Below are 25,921 nucleotides of genomic sequence, written 5' to 3' on the forward strand. Positions count from 1 at the left end.
CTGACTGAGATGTACATCCACTTCCTGGTGGTTCAGGCCAAAGTGAAGGTCAAGTATGATGGAGGAGCTGAGACAGATCCACACTGGAGTCCAGAGAGCAGGAAGATGATGGAGTCTCTGGGAAAACTGGCTTTTGATCAGCTGCAGAAAGGAAACCTGATCTTCTATGAATCAGACCTGACAGAGTGTGGCATCGATATCAGAGCAGCCTCAGTGTACTCAGGAGTGTTCACACAGATCTTTAAAGAGGAGAGAGGACTATACCAGGACAAGGTGTTCTGCTTCATCCATCTGAGTGTTCAGGAGTTTCTGGCTGCTCTTCATGTCCATCTGGCCTTCATCAACTCTGGACTCAATCTGCTTGAAGAGAAACAAACAACGTCCATATGGTCTATATTGTTTCGAAAACAAGAACCAGAAAAAGAAGTAAAATCTGTAGAGAAACACTTCTACCAGAGTGCTGTGAACAAGGCCTTACAGAGTCCAAATGGACACCTGGACTTGTTCCTCCGCTTCCTCCTGGGTCTTTCACTGCAGACCAATCACAGTCTCCTCACGAGGTCTGCTGGACGCAGACAGGAAGTAGCTCTCAGACCAATCAGGAAACAGTTCAGTACATCAAGAAGAAGCTCAGTGAGAATCTGTCTGCAGAGAAAAGCATCAATCTGTTCCACTGTCTGAATGAACTGAATGATCGTTCTCTAGTGGATCAAATCCAACAGTCCCTGAGATCAGGAAGTCTCTCCACAGAAGAACTGTCTCCTGCTCAGTGGTCAGCTCTGACCTTCATCTTACTGTCATCAGAAGAAAATCTGGATGAGTTTGACTTGAAGAAATACTCTGCTTCTGAGGAGGCTCTTCTAAGAATGCTGCCAGTGGTCAAAGCCTCCAACAAAGCTCTGTGAGTACATTTTAACTTATATGCTTGTTGGTAAAAAGCAGGTGCGATCAACTAGGGCTGGGCGATATGGCTAAAATTCATATCGCGATATAATTTGAAGCATGTGCGATAACGATATATATCACGATATATTCTGTTCTTCTGTATAAAGTATTTTCCACACTATAAGGCACACTTAAAATCCTTTAATTTTCTCAAAAATCGAGAGTGTGCCTTATGTATGAATTCTGGTTGTGCTCACTGACCTTGAACCGATTTTAGTGCAGAAATCTGTTAAAAATGTTTTAGTACAACTTTGGTAAGCCTGCTGATGGACTGCTTGATGGATTGTCAGAGCATTACGACTGCCGTAGTGAGGAGTAATCTGTTCAAAACTCCGTCCCCTTCAGGTCCCAAAGTCAAACGAACACTGAGAGTTAAAAACAGTCTAAATTCTTTCATCTTCAATTATCATCATTCAATTAAATCATCAGCGTTGCTGCTTTATCGGGTGTAACAATTAAGTTTAACATCCATGCATCCATGAAAACAGAATTTATTAAATTTAACGGAGATAGAAGTTAACAGGAATTTAGCTCGCTAGTTTGCACCTAAACATTTCATACCATGTTCTGACAGAGATTTTTGAAACTAATTAAAACTTACAGCTCTGCTACCACTTCCAACATAAGTGAAGACAGAAAACTAAACAGCAGTGGCGTTTGCACGTTACTGAAGTTGGACTACCTGGTATATAATGTTGTGCTACGTGATTGCTAGCGACACAGCTATGTTATCATAACATTAGCACAGTGAAGCTGGAGGATGAACGTCAACTTTTTTTCCACTCGATAAAAGTTAACGTGAGGCATTTTGGTGGTTAGGGACAAATGCAATTGCATAGCAGGATGCTATACACGGGCCAAACTTCAGTCAGGAGAACATAATTTACTGATGATAATGGTTGTAGCCGCTGTGATACTTTCTACCAAAACAGGCGCAGCTTGATGACATCATCAACATGCGCTATCGCGATATCACGATATAGTCAAAATCTCTATCGTTGGCCAAATCTATATCGTTTCTATCGTATATCGTTTATATCGCCCACCCCTACGATCAACTAAAAAAAACTAACAAAATAACCCCCAAAATACAGTCATGAGTGCTGGTGTCTGAAAAGTCTATAAAGCTATTAAGTGATAATCAGTACTCACTTTGTTCAACACTGAATACATGTCAGCATTTCTGAAAATTTTCTGGGTGTTTATTGATGTAAGTTTTAATCATGAACTCTTCTGAAACGATTACAAAAATAAAGAAATTTGACACATTTTGTTGATACCAAAAAATGTGTCAAATTTGAACTATCCAGTGTTCTTTACTGCTCTGTTCTCTCTTCACTTCTCTCTTGTCTCTCTGATTGTCTCCACATGTTGTTCATTACTTTCCTGACAAAAAGAGAATGGAATATTCCTAAATGTTATATAATCTCATTACACTTGATCAAAAGTATTTTTTTTAATTGTTTTGCTGTTATTTTTCAGACTGAGTCTCTGTAACCTGTCAGAGAGAAGTTGTGAAGCTCTGTCCTCAGGTCTCAGCTCTCAGTCCTCTAATCTGATCAAGCTAGACCTGAGTAACAATGACCTGCAGGATTCAGGCGTGAAGTTTCTGTCTGAAGGACTGAAGAATCCACACTGTAAACTGGAAACTCTCAGGTGAGATCAAACATTTTTTAATCAACTGGCAGAAATAGCAAATTAATAATAAGGTAATCCTTTAATAAGAGGAGATGTGGAGGTGTTCTGATGTGCAACATACTCTTATGTTGAAAGATTCTAAAACAAGAAGTAGTTTCTGGGAACTGCTTTCTGTTTTGTTGCTGTCTAAGTAGAAATTTGATGATGAAAATAGTGATGAGTTTGTAGAGTTGAATCCACAGCACACAACACAAATATTCTCATACCCGACAATATGTACATAGTCATGGTGTTGGGTGCTGAAGATCAAAATTAGAAATTTAATTGTAAACTTGGTGCTTTTAAGGGAAGCAATTTTAATTCAGTGTTTTCATTAGTCTTAATTTTATGCATCTACTACCACTAAGAAGAGAACGGACATGGGTATCACTTTATCCAGCTTCTAATTCATAAATTCTGCACTCAGCTTTGGCGTCTCCAGTATCACTGAAATTCAGCCAGATGCTGCTCATTTTGTGTTTTCACTTTGTCCTGACACGCTTGCATTTAAACCTGTGTCTGTGTGTACCTGGCCTGTACCACTATGCTTGCTTTCTTCTGAACGTTTGCCCCCATCCCTTTCTTTAAATAGTGGCATGATCCCAGTCTGTCTCTTAATGTGATTGGCGACATAATGTGTCCATCAGAATAAAGTCCCATCCCTGTTGGCATGGAATATCAGCAAGCCTGAAAATACTATAATAACTGACATATCAAATTATCTCAGGGGCCGAATTTGGCAGACGGGCCATGTGTTTGACACCCCTGGTTTAGACAGTTTAGCATTCTATCTTCTACTGAGTTAACTCCAAGCTAAATATCAAACCAGCTAACTGCAGCCACAAGCTGCGACTTGCTTTCATCGTGGATGATAATGTATTCTCACACTGATCCTTCATGGTGATGCCGCCATCCACCCACTGGATTCACATCTTCACAGTGTTGGGAAGGTCACTTTTAAAATGTTTCCACTACAGATTAGAGAATACATGCCCCAAAATGTATTTTGTAATGCATTCTGTTACGTTACTCTCACTGAGTAAAGTAACAGAATACTGAATTACTAATATATTATCATGCTTTTTACAGCTACATGAATGTACTATTGCTATGTGATTTATTACTATTATGAAGGTTACTCACCATACCAATTCAACTAGATGTTTAAATCTTAATATAAAATGAGTAACAGTAGGGTGGGCGAGAGCTCGATCTCGTATAGAAAACTATTCTGCATATATAAAAAGCGTCTGCATGACTCGAACCGTAGTAAAGGGACCTCTGGCTAATATGTCGGGCTCGTGGCAAAAACTAACTTTACTTTGTTGTCTGGGTCAACTTTGCTTGCGAGAGAGACAGAGGCGTTGAAAGGCTGCTCCAGCGGAACTTATTGGAAAACACGAACACAGTGTAAAGTCGAGTCTTAATAGCTTACTTACAACTGGGCTCGTCAGGCACTCTTTTGGCTGCAGTGGTTATTATTATATTTACATGCTTCCAGCTCCTGTTTCTGCTTGGTGACAACTCTTACTATTCCTTTTCTCCCTCCTCTTGCTCACAGACACAATTGCCATCAGCTCTCATTAGTTTTAGTTACTGTTTGTATTTTTGAGTTTATTTACTTCCGTCAGTGCTCCACTACATCCCTTTACTAGGTTCACTCAGGTGTTCCCCTCATGGTTGTTATTAACTTCCTGTTTTATTTTGGTAGTTATCATCTCTGGTGTCAAAGGTTTAGTTTACTTCCTCCCCTGGCATTGTCTACATGAGTTTTAGCTGTACAAGGTTTTATTGAGTGTTTATTGATTTGTAAGCTTCTTTTTATTTAACTATTATTCTTGACTTATAAACAATTGATACAAAAGTATTTTCATTGAAATATCAAATCATTTTTTACAGAAACATTTCTACTAAAAACATACTAAAAAGTAGAAATGTTTCTGTTTGGCTCTAATGCTGAGTCTCTTTTACAAAGATGGAACTGCAGCTAATCATGCTCATGTAGCCAGTTAGTAAAAACCAAGTCACCTTCAGACACAGCAGACATTTAGTGATGATCTCACTGTATGTGGTCTTTTAGCGCCTCTTGGTGGTGAACTTGTAGAGTGGTGTTAGTCTGGGTGACGAGTGTAACTGTTGAGTGAGACACACCGAGCCTGCATGCTGGTAGCACCTTAGCCACAGCTCAGGTGGAGAAGCTGAAAGTGTAGTAGAGATATCAGGGGTGACACTGGTGTGTCTGATTCACTCTTTAGCACTCTGGTCACTCCAGTGTGTCAGCCAGGACACCACTGAAGGCCAAATAGTCCCAGCGTGAAGAATAAGGAGCTTAAGGTTCGGTTTGAGGTTTGTCAAAGCAGCGAACACAAAGAAAAGCCTGGCTGTGGTGGACTTCCCATGATGCTATGCATGTTTTTAACTTTGTCTTCTCTCTCCTTAGTTTGTGTTTTGTTCTTCTCTCTGAGCTCATCTCTTATCTCTCCCCTCAGTCATGGTAGATGCTCCTCCTGGAGCCTGTTTTCACTGGGAGGATCTTTGTGTCAAAGGAGTTCTTCCTTCCCACCATCACCAAGTGCTGCTCACACTGGATTGTCTGATGGTTGGGGCTTTCTCTCTAATATTGGAGCCTGTTACCTTACACTGTTAAACAGCTTGAGATGACTGTTGGTGTCTGTTGGGAATTGTCACTTATAAATAAAGTTACATTGAATGGATGTAAATGGATATATGTTATTGTGACAAAGAGAAAACGATTGTTGACAGATGGTTGTTGTTTTGTGTGTCTGCAGGCTGTCAGGCTGTCTGATCACAGAGGAAGGCTGTACTTCTCTGGCCTCAGCTCTGAGCTCCAACCCCTCCCATCTGAGAGAGCTGGACCTGAGTTACAATCATCCAGGAGACTCAGGAATGAAGCTGCTGTCGGCTGGACTGAAGGATCCAGGCTGGAAACTGGACACTCTCAGGTATGAAGAGAATGTCTGATAGAGGAGGAAGAGCTGAAACATGTCCTGTGTCCTTCACTCACTTCCTGTTTGTTTCCTGCAGATGAGACATGAACAATTACACATGCAGGTAGTGCTGGGCGATATGACGATATATATCGTGTGGACGATAGAAAAGTGTCTATCGTGCCATTTGTCTTCTGTCATTTATATCGTACTAACCCAAATTTGATAAATTATTACATAAACTATATAATTAACCCTTTACAACCAGTCGAAGCAGGCACACTCTGTTTTACCTAACTATTTTTAAATCCCTGTAGAACTGTAGCCACGTGGGTAGCGCAATAATTTTATTTGCATGTGAAACCGGAGGACTTGTACTTACATCTTATGCCATTAGCTTGTCCTGGGTCATGGTTTCCTTCCACATATAACTGCACATGTAACTTGCAAAAATTGCATAAGAAGCACTTGCAGCAACAAAACATAATATTCAAACTTGCAGCAACAAAAGATAATATTCCAGAAACACGCTTTTGCCGACGTTCATAAGACTTCCTACATTGGCATATATGTCAGCGTGAACTAACTGTCCGCCATTACCTGCCCAAAACCGGAAGTGATGTCATTTTGCAAAAAAGCCTATGTTGGTGTTTTTAAAAGTCATGTTTTACTTTATCATTTCTGGGATGCTTAGAACTCAAATTACGCTGTTGGAAATAGTTTATTTTGATGCATTATAATATTTATGTACATTTTTCCTGTAGTATATAAAATTAGTGTATCTCAAAAAATAAAACTATGAAGACACTCAAAATAAATTTCTAAGTGGTTGGAAACTTTTGTATTTACAGTTTTGAGGAATACACCTCTTAAATTTTTTAACTAGAAATATATGTAAAAACAAAAGAAGTTTTGCAATTTATGAAGTTACTATTTACTTAATGCCTACATATTATTAAATTTGGGCTATAACGGTTTGTAAATATATATGTAAACTTGAAATACTCCCACAAATGGCACTACAGCATGTAAAACAGAAAGATAAGCTCTGGCGGTCTTGGTTCTATGGTAAGTCTTAAAGGGTTAAATAGCCTGTGGCAAATATATTAGTGTTGTCTTCTAACTATACATGCTCTTAACTTTATGCAAGAAAAATAAAGTTTAAAAAAAAAAGATATTTTTCGTGAAGAAATTCTGTCTCGTGGTTTTGCGAGCTGGTGCTGCTGTCCGTGCACCCGGTTTGCGACATACTTTATGGTAACTCAAAACAAAGACTGCACCTCGGCACTCGCTGTTTACAGACTGTGTACTTTCTAGATGACCACGGGTCAGGTTGTATATCGTGATATATATCGTTATTGTGATATAAAATAATTCATATCGTGATAAATATTTTTTCCATATTGCCCAGCACGACATGCAGGAATATTTTCAGGGATAGACACACTAGTCTAGCTGGATAGTACATGGATATTTATATGCGGGGTCTCCAAGGAGTCTGTTTGCAGGAGCATTAATGATAACTGATAAGTCATGTTGAGAGTTTCATTAAAAGTGGACCTACAGTTAGGTCCATAAATATTTGGAAAGAGACAACATTTGTAACTTTAGATACACTTTATTAGGTCACAGGTGTACCTGAGATAGTGGCCACTGTGTACCTATTAATGTGTCAGCCATGTGTATGTTTCCCATGCTGTATCTCCACAGTCACAGTGGCAGTCAGAAGGATGAAACAAGGCTGTGAATCATTTCAGTCTGTGTGTGTGACAAAGAGACAGACAGGAGCAGCTAACATTTGGAAATGGAAGCTTAAATACTGGAAACTCTACATTCACAGCTGAATTCACAATAAATTTGTTCTCAAGTGCACATTTAGCAGCTAATGCTAATACTGTTTTCCCTTGCTTTCTACAACTTGAGGCAGCTATTGCTAAGTGGGCCACTTTGCTCTGCTAAGGTTTGTGTGACCATGATGAAAACTCTGATAAGCTAATGCTGCTAAGCTAATGCTGTTTAGCATTAACGTCACATCATTATAACACAAGAGAAAAGGGTATTAGCATTAGCTACTGGTGCTTATTCACCCCAAATTACCTTTAGCTGCTAATGGCAGCCTACTTAGCATTAACCCTTACTAATATAATGCTAATTTACATCAAATTAGCATTAGCTGCTCAAGTTGTTATAAGGAAAGAAAACTGTATTAGCATTAGCTGCTAATAATTATTCACCCCTAATTAGAGTTAGCCCCTAATGGCAGCCTACTTAGCATTAAGTCCTGACATCGTTATAATGCAGGGGAAGCGAGTTACCATTATCGGATAATGCTAATGCAAATCAAATTAGCATTAGTTAATAACGGTGAACTTCTTATCATTAGCTGCTGTCATTCTTACAAAGCAAACAGTATGAGCATTAGCTGTTAATGCTTTTTTTTAATCTAAAATTAGAATTAGCCACTAGCGGTAATAGTTATTAACGATAAAATGAAAGGAAAAATAGTATAAGCATTAGCTACTTATATTGTTAAAATGTGAAAAAACATTGTTAGCATTAGTGGATAAATTAGCATGAGCTAATGATGGCACCCTACTTAGCATTAGCTGCTCCCATTGTTAGAAATCAAGAGAATATGGTATTAGCATTAGTTGCCAATGCTTATTTACCTAAAATTAGCATTAGTCACTAATGGTAGCCTATTAGCATAAACTTCTTAATGCTAAATGAAGTTAATTCATGCTAAATAAGCAACTGAAATGAAAGTAGTGTTAGCATTAGCTGCTGATATTGTTAAAAAGTAATAAAAAGTAAGATAAACTATTGCTATCAGTAGCGGATAATGCTAACACACATCAAATTAGCATGACCTAATAATGGTAGCCTTCTTAGCATTAACTGCTCATATTGTTATAATGCAAGGGAAAAGAGTTGGCAAAAACATTGTTAGCATTAGCGGATAATGCTAATTCACCTAAATTAGCATTAGCTAATAATAGCTATGTACTTAGCATTAGCTACTGATATTGATATAAAGCAAGAAAATATGGTATTAGCATTAGCTTCTAATGCTTTTTCATCTAAAATTAGAATTAGCCACTAATGGTAGCCTATTTAGCATTAACTCTTCACATTGCAGGGGAAAAGTTAAGATTGAATTAAAAAGTGTTCACATTAGGTCTTGTATTGTTAAAAAGTAAGAAAATACATTGTTAGCATAAGTGGATAATGCCAATTCACCTCAAATTAGTATTAGCTGATAACGACAACCTACTTAACATTTGCTGGTCACATTGTTATATATAGCAAGAAAATATGGTATTAGCATTAGCTGCCAATTCCTATTCACCAGCATTAGCTGCTAGCATCAGCCTACCTAGCACTAGCTGCTCACATTGTTAAAAGGGAAGGAAAAGCGATATTAGCAGTAGCAGGCAATAATAATTCACCCTAATTAGAATTAGCCACTAATGGCAGCAGTCTATTTAGCTGTAGCTGCTCACATTGCTATAAAGCAAAGGAAAACAATATGAGCATTAGGTTTTGCTTGGGAAAAGAGTGTTAGCATTAGCAGTTCACATCCTTAAAAAGTTAAGGGAAATAGTGTTGTATTAGCTACTCACATTGTTAAAAAGTAAGTGTTAACATTAGTGCATAATGCTAAAGTCACGTCAAGTTAGCATTATGTTGCTCTTAGCCCACTGGAAAAGTTCAGAACTAAAGATTTAGGAGTGTTTCTCGATAGCTCTTTCTCATTTGAGAAACAAATACATTCTGCTTTTAAAACCAGCTGTAAGGTTTATATTGTTGATTGTTATTTATGCTTGGAAATATTTACTCATATATGGTTAGAGTTTTATAATCGATTGCATAAGGATAGAGTTTGATCCTTAGTAGTCTGTAAAGACTCTGTGTGCCTTCAGAGTGCTCTGGCATGCACGCACAACAGTGTCATGAGAGAGGTCGTACCTTCTCTTACTCATTTATGGTATAGGACAGGGGTCGGCAACCTGCGGCTCCGCATGCGGCTCTTTAGTCCTTTTAGTGCGGCTCTGCGTGGTTTGGGAAAATAAATTAGTTTTTTAAGTAATTAGCTGAAGTGTGTTTTACTCATGTTAGTTCTTTTTTAACTTGCATTTTGAAATTGGAAGATTATTGTGATATTGAAATATAAATATAAAATTATATTCTATTATTTTTGATCGCTCATAATAAGCGTCACACTCGTGGAAGCTTGGTGTACCCGCTTGAAACACCATGCATTTATCGAGACTTTCAATCCCAGGTAGGCCAATTATGGATCTTGGATCCACATTATGTCAGCAACTGTTCTCCACCGTGAACTATGTTAAAACAAAAAGCAGCTCACGCCTCACGGACGACAGCTTACAGTCCTGCATAAAGATCAAAGTGACTTCATTGGCCCCCATCTGCAGGCGCTGTGCGCAGAGGTTAGGAGCAGAAGTCCCATTGTAAACATATCACGGCAGACCCGGCGATGTTTGCATGAACACGCTTTTCAGCATCTCTTTATTGACATTTTCACACAGGTTGCTGTCGCATACAGCCGGCTGTAGCTTTGCAGCTCACAGCCCAACATACACCAACACAACAGCAGAGAGGCACAGATGTTAAGGCGGTGAGGCGTGATTGCGGGTGTCGCTCAGGTCGTCCGCCTCCCCTGCAGCAGCACTGCAGACCACGCCCGCCACACACATTAACCAGGTAAAATGCATGTTTAGGCAGAATTTTGCAAATATCTATTTTTCATCTTTCAGCAGCATAGAGCTTTTCCAATTATTTTTTATAAGTCAGGTCAAGGGTCCAAAAGCCCAAAGGTGATATAAAGGGTGGCGATGACAACAGTTTTTGTTTGCTGGATCATTTAGTTCAACTGGGTGTCTTTGCTTTTTATATTTCTTTAAGAGTTCAAAATGTGTTAATTACATAAATAAAATGTAATTTTCTCTGTAGCACTTCATGGTTTCATAAGCAACACACCTTAGTTGTTCACACAAAGGTAAAAACAATATATACAGTGTTATCTTCATTTTAGATGTCAAAAAGTATTTGCAGCTCCCAGTGTTTTCTTTTGCGTGGAAATCGCGTCCAAATGGCTCTTTGGGTGTTAAAGGTTGCTGAGCCCTGGTGTGGGAGGACACCTACTCTGTGTCTGCTTAAGTATAAGAGCCCTTTGTTCGGGGACCGCTGGACTCTTAGCACCAGCTTTGGGGTCACAGGGTCACATCTGGAACACACACACACACACACACACACACACACACACACACACACACACACACACACACACACACACACACACACACACATATACCTACACTATGCAGACTGGTACTCTTTGTTCATACCTGTGTAAGATGTCATATTTTAATGAACTTATGCATATTCATGTAACCTCATAAGAGCAGTGTTACGAGGGAGCAGGCGAGCGACTGAGGTCAAGTGAAGGAACAGGCGCTGTCACAGTTCTCTCTCAAACTATGATCTCGAGATCATAGTTTGATCTCGTGCATGAGCTCAAAGAGCTCTGCTTGGTGCTTTGCTGTTGTGGTAGAATTGTCTGGTTCCAGCAATGGGTCTGTGCTAGACGACCCATCACCAGCTTTTTCAGCTTTTCCACTGGTTACCAGTACGTCGTAGAATCCACTTCCAGATCTTGTTGTTTGTCTTTAAATCTCTGAATGGATTGGCTCCATCTTATCTCTCTTTAACAAAAAATAATCCAAGCAGAGCCCTCAGGTCTGCAGATAAGCAACTTCTGACCAGAACTAGACATAAAAACAGAGGTGAGCTTTATCGATCGCTGCAGCCAAACTCTGGAACAGTCGCCCTTCACATCAGGTCGTCACCAACACTCGACATTTTTAAAACCCGGTTGGAAACACATTTGTACTCTGTAGCTTTCAATTCTGACGAGTCTTTATAGTAATTACTGTGTATGTTTCCTATTTTATCTCTACTCTGTGCAGCACTTTGGCTCAACCTGTTTTTTAAATGTGCTGATAAATAAATGTAGATTTCTTTGAATAAAACAGTGGAGCCGAGCTTTGAGCTCAGTGTGTAACAGTGTGTGTATGAGAGTCATGTAATGTCCATGTGTGCATGCTGACTGTGCTGGTCTGACCCCCTCCTCCTTTCAGGGTGGAGCCTGCTGGAGTCCGATGGTTGAGACCAGGTCTGAGGAAGTGTAAGTGTTTTTTAATGAGATTCATGAAAACAAAGCAGCACACATTCAACCATCTTCATCATGTCAGGAGTCATCAAAGTGTCAATCAATGAACAGATGATGGATCAATAACTGCAGCTGGATTGTGTTTGTTCTCTCCATCAGATTCCTGTCAACTCACAATCGACACAAACACAGTGAACACAAAGCTCCAACTGTCTGACAACAACAGGAAGGTGACACGTGTGGAGGAGATTCAGTCATATCCTGATCATCCAGACAGATTTGATTACTGGAAACAGCTGCTGTGTAGAAATGGTCTGACTGGTCGCTGTTACTGGGAGGTCGAGTGGAGAGGAAATGTTTATATATCAGTGAGTTACAGAAGCATCAGAAGGAAAGGAGGCAGAGACTGTGTGTTTGGATACAATGATCAGTCCTGGAGTCTGAACTGCTCTGATTATGGTCCTCATCATGTCTGGCACAATAAGATTAAAACATCCATCTCCTCCTCCTCCTCCTCCTCCTCCTCCTCTGTCTCTAACAGAGCAGCAGTGTATGTGGACTGTCCTGCTGGCACTCTGTCCTTCTACAGAGTCTCCTCTGACACTCTGATCCACCTCCACACCTTCAACACCACATTCACTCAAACTCTTTATCCTGGGTTTACAGTCATTCCTGGTTCCTCAGTGTCCCTGTGCTGAGTGTAAAGAGTGTCTCCTGTTGAGAAAACACTCTGACTGTTGAACAGATAGTTCAGTCTGTACATGTCTGTCTCTTTCACTCACAAACACGTTTCACATTCATGGATTCAATCAGTTGATGTTTGAAACTCTTCTAAATGATTCCTTGTAAACTTCTTCCTCTTCAGTCACAAACAAACAGGAAGTGATGTCACATGTGTTCCTGTCCACACAGCAGAATGAGTCTATTGCTGACAATCAGCGATGTACAAACAGAGTGAGCATTTCTGAGGCCCAAAATAAACTGAGTAGTTCACTGAATGAACAATGGATTGTGAGCTCAGTTCCTTCATCATTAGTATGGATTATATATGTATATGTATTATATTAGTATCATATATATCAGGTGCTGCTGGTTTCAGTCATTGTGCAAATGTGCTGTTTGTAAGGTTGTAAAGCTGCAGTCAGCTGAGACTGAAGAAGAATCACCTGATCAGTGAGCAAACGTGAAAACGTCCAGATGAACAGAATCAACCTTTTGGGATCAGCCAGCAATGCAGCATCATTGTTGTTCAGGTTCAGAGGTTTGCAGGAATGAACTGATGACCAGAAACAGCTGCAAAGTCCAATAAAATACCAGCTGGAGTTCAGCTGCATTTGAAGAAGTCAAAGAAAAGTAAGGATGGCAAAGGCGATGTTTTCTTCCAAAGAACTGAAAACATGGTTCGACGCCTCAGTAGAAGAATAATCTGGACATTTGTGAGGAACTCTAACCAAGAAAGCAACACAAAAAACAACGTCACACAGATCCAACAGACAGTTTCCATGACTGGAAGTTGTCAGGAATAGAAATATTGTCCTGCTATTAGTTGCTGCTATTTTTATAATCATCATTAACATTTCAGTATTAATAGTGAGGTTGCAGTTAGATGCATTCAGATGTTCAAATATATGGTTATAGCCTTTATTACAGGTCCAAAGAAGAACCATTTTAAATGGTTCTGTTGAATCTATAATTTAAATGTTATTAATGCTTTTATGATCTCTGTGTAGAGGGGCAGAGACAGGACAATACTCTCTGTGCCAAAATGAGACAGGAAACAAAACAGCGTCTGCAGAGCATGTTTGCAGAAGTGAAACTGAAGCCAGAAGTTTAAGTGCAAAGGGTGTTTAGTATGCATTTATTGCGGATTAAGCCTTAAGCAGTTGTGGTAGATTGAAACAGTTGTTTATATATTTCACATATAAGTCAAGATCATTACACACAGGATATGGCCTTAGCCTGGTTGGTTGCTTAAGTTGAGGTCAACTAAGGTTCAGAAAGCAGATGCAAACTCTGCACGTACACACAGACAAATAGTGAGAGGTCATGACACGTGCGTAGCATACACTGCAGACACATACACACAGAAATGCAGAAGTGTGCCAGGCGTACTTAGAGGAAGTGCACCAGACGGCGACAGCGAAGAGGAAGCACCGACCCGAAGACAATGTTTTTAGAGCAATGTTAAAGGTCAGGGAACATTTTGTGGTTTGGATTGACGTAAGCTGTACTATTGTCTATTTTTGTAAAAGAGGGCTTTGTTATTGTACCCATATAAAACCTTGTCTCATGATTGTAAGTTCAGTTCAACACTGATTGGGTTGTTGAACTCACACATGTGTTCATTAAAATGCCGTCTAAATTGCACGCCTGGATCTGTGGTTTTATGGATTCTTCTCTCAACATTGAACCCTAACATTTGGGGGCTCGTTCGGTGAGAGAGAGGAATGTTGGGGTTTTGGTGAGATCCGGGGTCCGTGGCAATTGGACGGGCAGGCAGTAATCAGTGGTGAAAGTGAGCAGGCATTCCCGGGGCATTTAAAGGTAAGACACTGCCTGTTGAAATATATTTCCAAAAGGTGTCACATTGGGCATGTCAAATTAAAGTCTACTCACTGGAATTACTGGTAAATGTCTGTTTTTTAATTTTGGCGAAATTTTGATGAAGTTTACGGTTGAAGTAATGATAATGAAGTATAAGTGACAGTACTGAGTAATGAGAATAAAGGAATGAAAAGAGAATTAAAGCAGTTGGACTCGAAGTGAACTTTAGAATGATAGAATTTGGTCATTGTGTGGGTTCAAGTCCCATTGGTTATGCAACCCTTAAGAACTTTCTCGGAGGTGGCGCTCCTGCTGGATAGAAATCTATCCTTCACCTAGCGATGACTAGGGATAGTTTCGGGCAACATCCGAAGAGGACTGGGGAATCTCTAAAACTGTTGAGGTTGTCCTCAATCTTAATCCTGTGTTGGGTGTAGATTGTTGTTTCAAATTATTCTAAATTTGTCTGGGGCGACAGCGGCGTCTGTTAAGCGCATAGCCGGACGTTCGCGATCCTCCTCGATGCGGACGCGCATTGTTGACCTACCGGCGGTAGGTTAGCTCGGTTTGGCTTGACCGTGGGGTACAGGGCATCCTGAGATAAGCTAGGGTTCAAGTCCCCTATTCTTGCGCTTTTTGGCTACCGGTAAATTAAGTTAGGGCTAGAAATCTGGACAGAGCAGTTCGAGTCTGGTCTGGTGAATTGATTACAAAAACCTGAGGTTTGCCCGTTCGAGTCGGTTATGGTAAATTTTTCGAAATTTGTAGGGCGACAAGGCCTAAAAAATCTGTGCAGTTGTAATTTAAGGCGTCTGTAATATAAAATATGAGATCTATGAGTAGGATCAGTCTCTGTGTCAGTCATGCACAGCGGAAGTGCACTGATTGTGTGTGTAAATGCAAATGAGCAACAGTGACGCAGAGAGGATGGTTTCAATTTTGAGAGGACTGAGAGCTTTTGCTAAATGCCTGTATATAAGAGCTTATTATGAGAGTGTAAATACAGTGTGAATATATTAGTGTGGATGCATAGTAAATGACTGAATTTTGATAGATGTATATTTAAGTGAGCCATAAATGTTGGTGTGTTTATTTTTTCAGTTATGTGTGTGTGGGGAGAAGCTGCGAGGATGATGAGAGGTTTCAGTTTTCTTTTTTTTTTCTTTTGACTTGCTCTTTCTGATCATGGAAGGCATGTCCAAAATACTCGTATGAAAGCGTATTTTGTGTGATTTTAACTGTGTGAATGCTGTCAGTATTTGATTTGAGTGACTCTGCATGATTTGTCTGAGTGAGTGGAAAATGGCAGTTTGAGAGAAAAGGCAGTGTGTGTGGAGCGATTACTGAATGACTAAAGAGGTTAGAACCTTTAAAAGTGTGTATGAAAAGAAAGGGGTTGTGAAATATATTTCTTGTGTGAGGAAAAGTAGGATGTTTTAAAGTTTGAAAGTGCTTTTAATTCAAGAAATCCATGAGAGATGTTATGACAGGTTGAGTGTATTTTTCGATTGAAAATACATAAGTATATGTACTTGGGAAGCCCAGTTAAGAGATTATTGGGTGACTGATGCTATAAAACTGACCTAAAGAATGGTCCTGTCCGTGGAGAAGTGTTAGTTGTCCTGATGTTTGGAAGAGCTCTATTTAAAAGTGTGTGTGAGAGGAAGGTGTGTGTGTGACTGATGATGTCAGGGGAGCACCAGAGAAATAGACAGATGAGTTAAACTCTAAGAAGATGAAGCGAATGCATGTTTTAAGAAAAAGTAATAAAGTAATAAAATTATATTAATTACAGGTTTTAGAAAAGAGACAGACTGAGAGAAATAAATACAGGAACTAACAATTACATTAATGAATTGAAAATGCCGTACACAAACTGTTACATGTGAAATTATTGTTGGAAAGTTTAATAAAGCAGTTTACACTCCTTTAATTTCCAGAACCAGTGTGTCCCTAGGCCTGATAACACTCTTGCCCAGTTGGCTCCTGTAGTAGGCGGGCATGGAAGGCTGGACAGCCCATGACGGGTAAGATCCCACCTCGAAACCCTGGGACAACCTAAGGCAAAGGCGCAGTCACGATTGCTCGAACCTAAGTCCCGGAGTGACCTTGGGTCACTGGAGGAGGCAGGATTTAACAGGTAAGGCCACTGGGCACAGGCAGAAGGGAAATGTCATTCACAATGACCAGTGATGAGCCAAAGAGAAAACACACCCTGTCAAAGGAGTTTGGAACACTGGAAAAGAAACATTTACAAGATCACAAAGATCATAAAGAAACATTTATAAGAATCACACATACAAACAGAAAATGCACTAACCTTACAGAGACAAGCTCATGAAGATTAATGAACAGATAATGACTTAAAACCTGGCTAAGAACACAAACATACGTAATTAAATCAGCCTGCTAATTTCATGAGGGTTAAAATGGTGTGAATGGTTAATACAATTGATGGAAAGATTTAAAATAGATGGAAAAAACAAAAGAAAAGTGTCTATAAGAGTGACTCAGGGTGCTCTTGCACTGATTTATCAAAGTAAGTGATTAGTATAGAAAGAAAATGAAAATAATTCAATGATGTGATAAGGTTTAAAAACATGTATTCCTCTTGTTAAGTTGGCTGTTGAGCTGTGGGTTTATGCAAATTAGCTGGAGTGAGTGGTGACAAAGACACTTCCTGTGTGCGTGTGTGGCGGAGGCTTTCGGTTCAGTTCAAGAGAGCAGTGGCTGTTGAAGAGTATTGGGAGAAATATATAATGGTAAAGTATCAGGATATTTGATTACGGTGGTCAGGTCTGTTCAGAGGGGCAATTTGGACAGGAAATTTATAATTTAAGGATGATATGTGGTTGAAATTGGTTTTATCTTGTGCTGAATGAAAACGGTCTTTGATCTTTGACGAGGTTTTCGGTGTGTTGAGCGGGTGAAATTTAAGATTGTTTCAGATTTTTGAGGCTGTTGTTTTATTTCCAGAGAGGGTGTTTCATTAAGGCAGGGATAGGTCTGAGAGGGCCCCAAAAATTTTTGTAGTAGTAAGTGCACTCAGGAAAAAACCTGTCAGGTGATTTTGTTTGGTACTTTGATGAGCTAATAATCAGCTCTCTTTTTCATTTTGTTCTAAGCAGGCCTGGAAGAGAGTGAGCAGACGGGCGCTGACAAAAATACCAAATCGAAAATCAGGTGGGCTTTACAGAATTATAATTGATTACAATCAGAGACTGATTGGCGGCAAGTCTCTGTCTAAAAAATGGATTGATCGATTCAATCCAGTCAAAAGTATAGAGAACTATTTTCCTAAAGGAAAAGCGAAATAAAACAAATGATTGAACTGATTTTGCTGATGTGGAGCATCTGATGGCGTCTTGTGAAGAAGCTGCAGATCAGCAAAAATATATCATAATGAATGCATGGGAGTGAATGTGAGTGGTTGGACCAAGGGGAAATAAATAAAAAGGTTGACAAACAGGAGAAGTGGAAGACTTAAATCTGGGGATGCTGATGTTCCTTTGAGTGAATTTCTGCTTTGTTGATTTGGGTTAGACCATATTAATACATTATAAAATGCTAAAGGAAACATTGATGTAACTCAAGTTACCATTAACTGAGGTAACACATGATTAATAACTGTTCTGTTCAAGTTTATTTTTGTTATGACATAGGCGGGATCATAAGGGAGAGTTGAGTATGAAATGTAAACTACAGGTTTTGTTTTCAGGAAATTCAAGGATCCAGACCTTGCATGGAGCAACGAGTTGGAGGAGATTTGACATGATGATTAAATTGATTTTGTTCCTTAAACACAGGTTTTCAGGGCTGAAGCAAAACACGGAGAGGAGGAATTGCTGAAGCGGTTCTGAACAATGAAATGACTAACCTTTTTCCTTTTAATTTGTTAAGCTTGGGTGGAGCATGTTGAGTTTTTTGCCACATGAGATGTGTCAAAAAAGAGGTTTAAGATTTAATTTGTTTAATGTGAAAGGGGTTTTACTAGGATTTTATAACGATTGGGGTTGTTTGATAATTTAGAGATGGTAAAACTGAGGCGAGATTGTTAATTCTAAAGAAAGGAGTAAAATGAACTGAATTCTGTTTAGAAGATAAATTGCTGGGGTTAAAAAGAAGTTGTACACCAAATTTAAAGGGAAATTGTGGGAATAAAGGATATGCTTTGGGAAAATAGTGAACATTTATGAGTAGAAAATGTGGGATTTTTCTTTGATTTTAGGATAAGTGGTAACAGTGACATAATGTTAGAATATTGTTATTTTTTAGGGTGGTGGAGAGCTTTTATGAGGATGTTAAAAGTCTAAGCTGACTCAAATGAATAATATTGGAGATTATATATGTAGAAATGATTTTCATACACATTGCATTTTGGGACCTTTAACGGGTTGTGGCTCAGAGAGTCGTCTCTTGAGGGTCATAAACTTTTGGTTAACGTTATGATTAGCCAATCTACTGTGAGAATGACCTGAGTTTTGAAGGATTACTGCAGCTTACAGACATACAGAGTTCATCAACACACAGGACAGTATTGATTTGAGGCCTAGGGCCTGAAATTCCTTTAACTTTTAACTGAATTTGAGTTGGCCCAATAACAAATGACAGAAAAGAGGAACTGAATAGGAGTTTTGCTTGTAACTAAACTGAGTGACATATAAAATATTGAGATAACAGATGCAGCTCTAACTTAGTCCTCTTATATAAAAAGCAGTTACAGAATACAGAAATACAGAAAACAGAAGCAAAGGGAGAAAGCTTATATATGTTGGTTAAGTCTGATAAAGTTTAAGTTAGAGGAGGCATTACATTAAAAGCAGCAAAATGAAATAAAATGATATATTCAAACAGGTTATTACCCAGAAAATGGGGAGTTCAAAATACTGTTAGAGTTCAGTTTTAGCTATGATGAAGTTTATCTAGAAGCAATTAACTGGGTGCTTACATTAGTGATTAAAGTGGTTGTTTTTCTTTGATCCTTTTAGTAGAATAAGCCGTTATAATGATTTTATGATGATTTTGCTGGTGAGAGGTGACTTTAGATGAGAGGCACTTGCAGCAGCAGGGACAGTTTGTGCACAGGATGTTGATGATCAGATAAGGAAAAACAGGAAGCGTATGACAGCAGTGCTGTAAGACTGTTAAGCTGTAGATTGAGATGAGTGATGTTTAAGATTATATAGGAATAAAAGTCAAAACCAAATACAAAATTAGGTTCATGTTTTGAGTAACATTAGGTTTGAATAAAGAAGACAATTGAGGACATAAGGCAGGGAAGCCGTACTAGGGAGGAAGGGTTCTGTTTCCTTTGCAGGTGGCCAATTTCCACTAGAGTGGGACCCAGAAAGGGACAGACCACTAGAGATTCACAAGTGTGAGGGTCTTTCACGGGTATGAGTGGGTTCTGGGGTGAGGGAGGAGTGCTGATTGAGCTCTGCTGCACTCTTATTCTCTCATGCCCTGATCAACTTTAGGCTCGCTGATACTTTGGTGTGATTAACCTCAAGCATGAGTGTTCTCAAGTGGGAGGCGGGCATTTTATAACTAAGACCACCTAGATGACATGAGGTTGTCTGATTTGTTAAGTCACAGGATGCCAAGAGAGGTCAGAGCTAGAACAGTGATCCTAAATGTCCATGATGTCTGGGATGGACAGGGAGCAGCTGAATGGGCCAACAGTGACCTAACACACAGTATGGTGACCTCTTGTGGTCAAGAGGTCAAGAGTAGGAGTGTCAGGAATAGAAATATTGTCCTGCTATTAGTTGCTGCTATTTTATAATCATCATTAACATTTCAGTATTAATAGTGAGGTTGCAGTTAGATGCATTCAGATGTTCAAATATATGGTTATAGCCTTTATTACAGGTCCAAGAAGAACCATTTTAAATGGTTCTGTTGAATCTATAATTTAAATGTTATTAATGCTTTTATGATCTCTGTGTAGAGGGCAGAGACAGGACAATACTCTCTGTGCCAAAATGAGACAGGAAACAAAAGCAGCGTCTGCAGAGCATGTTTTGCAGAAGTGAAACTGAAGCCAGAAGTTTAAGTGCAAGGGTGTTTAGTATGCATTTATTGCGGATTAAGCCTTAAGCAGTTGTGGTAGATTGAAACAGTTGTTTATATATTTCACATATAAGTCAAGATCATTACACACAGGATGGCCTTAGCCTGGTTGGTTGTAAGTTGAGGTCAACTAAGGTTCAGAAAGCAGATGCAAACTCTGCACGTACACACAGACAAATAGTGAGAGGTCATGACACGTGCGTAGCATACACTGCAGACACATACACACAGAAATGCAGAAGTGTGCCGACGTGCTTAGAGAAGTGCACCAGACGAGCGACAGCGAAGAGGGAAGCACCGACCGAAGACAATGTTTTTTTAGAGCAATGTTAAGGTCAGGGAACATTTTGTGGTTTGGATTGACGTAAGCTGTACTATTGTCTATTTTTGTAAAGAGGGGCTTTGTTATTGTACCCATATAAAACCTTGTCTCATGATTGTAAGTTCAGTTCAACACTGATTGGGTTGTTGAACTCACACATGTGTTCATTAAAATGCAGTCTAAATTGCTGCGCCTGGATCTGTGGTTTTATGGATTCTTCTCTCAACATTGAACCCTAACAAAGTGTTCAGTGTAAAAATGCTACATTGCATTATTGCATCCTCTCACCACAGGAGGTGCAGTTGGCACCACTGATTGCTGATCATCTCTGATGATCTAATTGATCCTGTGAATAACGGGACTCACTGAACTCTGTGACACAGTGAAGATTACAGAGTTTAACATCTGACTGACGTCACACAGACAGAAGGATGAACCAGTGAGGCACAGAACACAGTTACTGGAGATACTGGATCAGCTCCATGTGAACCTCTGATGGAGAAGCTGCTGACCCAGAGAAACATCAGGACATGACAGGCAGCTGCACTTATCTAACAACATGTAGCAGAGCTGATCTATGTTAGAGGATCTATCACAGCAGCTGAAAGTCAACACTGGATACCAGCTGAGCCTGTGCTGAGTGTTACAGGAAAAAGAAACACTGACACTGGTAGACACAGTGATGCTGACTGGGGCACAGAGCTGAATGATGCAGCATCAGGACACTGTTTCAGTCTGACTGACAGAGAAACCTGTAGCTGCATCTACATGTGAGGCAGAGGCCACACAAGCAGCTTTCTATGTTTCACAGTGACTGAGATCTTCAGTGGGGTGGACATGCTCCTGTACAGACCTCTGAGGAGAACCAAGGTGCAGTCAAAGGTCAGTCTGTCCTCACAGATGTGAACATGTGGTTTCATCAGGTCTGCTGTCAGCTAGCAGGCTCACATCAGAATCACTGTTCCTGAAAAACACAGTCTGTGTGACTCCAACACACAGTAAATACAAAGATCAGGATTTATGAGAGTAATCATTATGAGTCTGAACACATGATCACTGAATGTTAGTCTCCACAATAATAAGCTAACACAAGCAAACACAGCTTTCAGCTCTTATTTTGAAACTTATTTAGAGAGCTGTGATGTGGCGTGCCTGGCTCTGAGGCACTTGGGTCAGCCTCTGTTGTTTAGAAGTGTTAACCATAGAGTTAACCATAAAGCACACCCTCCTCCCCTTTTCTTGCCTTAGTCCTTCGTTCGGTCTCTCCGGTAAACAGTGAATCCATCCGGCGTGATGGCGCAGTCGGGGCGTTGGGCTCCAGCCATGTCTCTGTGAAGGCCAGAACACAGCAGTCCCTGATGTCTTGTTGGGGTTTAATCCGAGCTCGTCAAGTTTGTTGTCAAGAGACTGGAGATTCGCGAGCAGGATGCTGGGCAGAGGTGGTTTGCTGTTTCTCTGAAAGGCTGTTAAACATGACACTCTCACACATGCTCAGCAGTTTTCCTCACAGCATCCAACAGTTACAGTTTCTCAGCAGATGTCAAGTTAATTCTCTGTGAAGCCATTTATTTCTTTAAAACTCTGAACACTGTACACATTTCACAGCAGTCAGTGTGTAAACAGCTGGAACCTGAAAGTCCACCAGGAGTTTCTTTTTCTTTACAACATTAAAAATCTGTATGAGTTAAACTCTGATGTTGCTGTGTCCTCTGAAGAAATGAGTTTAATCTGAACACAACTCGTTTCTTTAAATGTTGAGAGGTTTTGTTAAAACTCATCATTCACTTCCTGACTCCACCAAACAGCTGCTGAGATGACAACGACACAGGTCAAGAAATGTCATTACTTCCAGGCTGGACTACTGTAATTCATTATTATCAGGATGTCCTAAAAACTCCCTGAAAAGCCTTCAGCTGATCCAAAATGCTGCAGCAAGAGTCCTGACAGGGACTAGAAAGAAGAGCAATTTCTCCTGTTTTGGCTTCCCTTCATTGGCTTCCTGTTAAATCCAGAATTGAATTCAAAATCCTGCTCCTCACATACAAGGTCTTAAATAATCAGGCCCCATCTTATCTTAATGACCTTGTAGTACCATATCACCCTATTAGAGCACTTCGCTCTCACACTGCAGGCTTACTTGTTGAATGGGAGGCAGAGCCTTCAGTTTTCAGGCCCCTCTTCTGTGGAACCAGAGTAACCCATAATTCAAGTGATTCCAAAAATGTCATGTTTAGTTTAGAAGGAAGTCTGTATCTTCTACACATTTGTACTTGTATTTGTTTAATGAGTTATAGTTAGGAAGAATTCACTGTTTCTGTCATGATCCGGCCTAAGTCCAACCTCTGACCAGAGTTCCAGTTTTTGTGTCTATCCCTGCTCACCTGCAGATCATTAGCAGCAATCATGTGGGTGTACTTAAGACCAGCTCAGCCCTTCACTTGCCAGATCATCAGCTACCTCATTGTGGTAATTGGCCTTAATGTTTCACTCTTTTTTGCCCTTTCTGGACCATTTCTTCACCAAAAGCCAGATCACACAAAGCTCTGATTAACAGCTCATTTGGAAGTACTGACATGTGGAGTAAATACTGAGCTCTGCTTTAATAATGCATATAGGGTACATTCAACTGGATATGTAAATGTAATGATGGATCAATGAAATCTCCAAAAGTTGAATCTGTTCATCTGGACGTAGCGTTTTGTGGGAGAAACGCTTGGAAACTCATCAAAGTGACTTCTTCAGACTGCAGGTCACCTCATCTGACTGCAGGTTTCCCCAAACCTTATAAACAGTACATTTGCATAATGACTGAAACCAGCCCACTGAAGGAACAATGGGCTGTGAGGTCAGTTCCTTAATCATAATTATGCAAATTCCCATGACCATTGATCAACAATCACTGACCAAAACCCACTGATCAAAGAACACTGATCAATGGCCATGAGTACCATTCACAGAGAGTTGGGGAATGTCTGCAATCACAGCATTGTAAGATTTTCTAAACACCGGGTCTCTGTGGCTTTTAAACACCAAATACGCTGCGCCAAAAACTGGTCCACCCTTTGATCGGGTCCCCGACACAAACAGAGTAACATAGTGTACGCTGTTAAGTGCCAGGAGGATTGCCAGGATTTATACATCGGGAAACCAAACAACCTCTAGTGAAGCGGATGGCACAACACAGAAGAGCTACCTCATCAGGCCAGGACTCTGCAGTCTATTTACACCTACAGGCCAGTGGACACTCTTTCAATGATGAGGATGTACACATACTGGACAGGGAGGAACCTTAATCAAAACAAGCAGGTGAGTCAAGAAGGCCATTTACGTGAAAAGGGAAAGACCATCTCTGAATCGAGGAGGGGCCTAAGGGTACATCCTTCGCCATCTTACAATGCTGGTTTGCAGCCATTCCCAAACTCTCTGTGAATGGTACTCATGGCCATTGATCAGGAGTGTCCTTTGATCAGTGGGTTTTGGTCAGTGGTTGTTGATCAATGGTCATGGGAATTTGCATAATTATGATTATGGCCATTGACCTCACAGCCCATTGTTCCTTCAGTGGGCTGGTTTCAGTCATTATGCAAATGTACTGTTTATAAGGTTTGGGGAAACCTGCAGTCAGCTGAGACTGAAGAAGTCACTTGGATGAGTGACCAAACGTTTCTCCACAAAACGCTACGTCCAGATGAACAGATTCAACTTTTGGAGATTTACTTTCCTGGATGATTGAGAATGCATCAAGATCAATGAAATCTATATTACAAAGTATAACCACAATTATAGTCTAAGGAGCTTGGAAAGAAAGCACATGGACTTCTTTAAGCTTTATGAAGACGTATCACCTCTCATCTGAGAAGCTTCTTCAGTTCTAAACCCATATGGTGTAGAGCAGGGGTCCCCAATCCCAGTCCACCAGGGCCGGTGTCCCTGCAGGTTTTAGATGTGTCCTTGATCCATCACAGCTGATTTAAATGGATAAATTACCTTCTCAACATGTCTTGAAGTTCTCCAGAGGCCTGGTAATGAACTAATCATGTGATTCAAACAGAACAGGACACAGAACAGAAACACAATTTTTACATATTTACATCATGGACAATAGTTACCAAAGCAGATGACAGTACAGTTGTTAAAGTTAGAGTACAGATCGTGTGCAAACAGAGCAGGATACTGAAAGATGTTTAAATAGTTAAGAATATTTAGAATAATTAGAAAAGTGCAGATTGTGTATTGTACCTGTGCATTAAAACGTAGACATGTATAGTGTATATATAAGCTGAGAAAAGTAATGTGCGAGTTATAACAGTACAAGTTGTTACAGCGCAGATGTAAACATCTATGATTGTTGGGAGCAGTTCTGATTGTACAGTCTGACAGCTGCAGGGAGGAAGGACCTGCGGAAACGCTCCTTCATGCATCTAGGATGCAGCAGTCTGTCACTGAAGGAGCTCTGCAGTTCAGCAACATTTCCATGCATGGGGTGGGAGACTCTGTCCATCAGAGATGTTATTTTGGCCAGAGTCCTTCTGTCTCCCACCACCTGCACTGGGTCCAGAGTGCATCCCAGAACAGAGCTGGCCTTCCTGATGAGTTTATCCAACCTCTTCCTCTCAGCTGCCGATAAACTGCTGCTCCAACATACTAACACTGTAAAAAATGACAGATGCCACCACAGAGTCATAGAAGGTCTTTAAAAGCGCTCCCTGTACTCCAACTGACCTCAGCCGCCTCAGCAGGTAGAGTCTGCTCTGACCCTTCCTGTAAAGAGCATCAGTGTTGTGGCTCCAGTCCAGTTTATTATTCAGGTGAACACCCAGGTACCTATAAGAGTCCACTATCTCAATGTCCACTCCCTGGATGTTCACCGGTGTCAGTGTGGTGGGTCTGCGTCTCCGGAAGTCCACCACCAACTCCTTGGTTTTCCCGGCGTTGATCAGCAGGTGGTTCTGCTGACACCAGTCCACAAAGTCCAGAGTCCACTGTCTGTACTCTGAGTCGTCCTCACCTGTGATGAGGCCGACTATGGCAGAGTCGCCAGAGAACTTCTGTAGGTGGCAGCGTGGGGAGTTGATGGAGAAGTCTGCAGTGTAGGGTGAAGAGGAACGGTGCCAGCACAGTTCTCTGTGGGGCCCCCCGCACTGCAGACCAGTGTGTCAGAGACACAGCCCTGTGACCTCACATACTGTGGACGTTCTGTGAGGTAGTCCAGTATCCACT

General features: G+C 40.4%; 1 protein-coding gene across 1 annotated transcript; it reads left to right on the forward strand.

The window, feature by feature from the left end:
• The first annotated feature begins 742 nt into the window (after nucleotides 1–742).
• On the forward strand, nucleotides 743–18,167 carry LOC120434832 (cytolytic toxin-beta-like). Its single transcript, XM_039603263.1, has 5 exons — nucleotides 743–901; nucleotides 2,428–2,601; nucleotides 5,412–5,571; nucleotides 11,940–12,446; nucleotides 18,114–18,167. Exons 1-5 carry the CDS (start codon nucleotides 867–869, stop codon nucleotides 18,165–18,167), a joined length of 930 nt encoding a protein of 309 aa, XP_039459197.1. The 5' UTR covers nucleotides 743–866.
• Nucleotides 18,168–25,921: the final 7,754 nt, after the last annotated feature.

The sequence above is a fragment of the Oreochromis aureus genome, linkage group 3 (assembly GCF_013358895.1).
Source record: "Oreochromis aureus strain Israel breed Guangdong linkage group 3, ZZ_aureus, whole genome shotgun sequence".
NCBI lineage: Eukaryota > Metazoa > Chordata > Actinopteri > Cichliformes > Cichlidae > Oreochromis > Oreochromis aureus.

Excerpts from the sequence above, each read along its gene's own strand:
- LOC120434832 (XM_039603263.1), top strand. The coding sequence starts at position 867 with ATGCTGCCAGTGGTCAAAGCCTCCAACAAAGCTCT. Across the intron at positions 5,572-11,939 it reads TGAAGGATCCAGGCTGGAAA|ATCGACACAAACACAGTGAA; the intron begins CTGGACACTCTC and ends TGTCAACTCACA. Across the intron at positions 12,447-18,113 it reads CAGTCATTCCTGGTTCCTCA|GTTTTCAGGGCTGAAGCAAA; the intron begins GTGTCCCTGTGC and ends CCTTAAACACAG.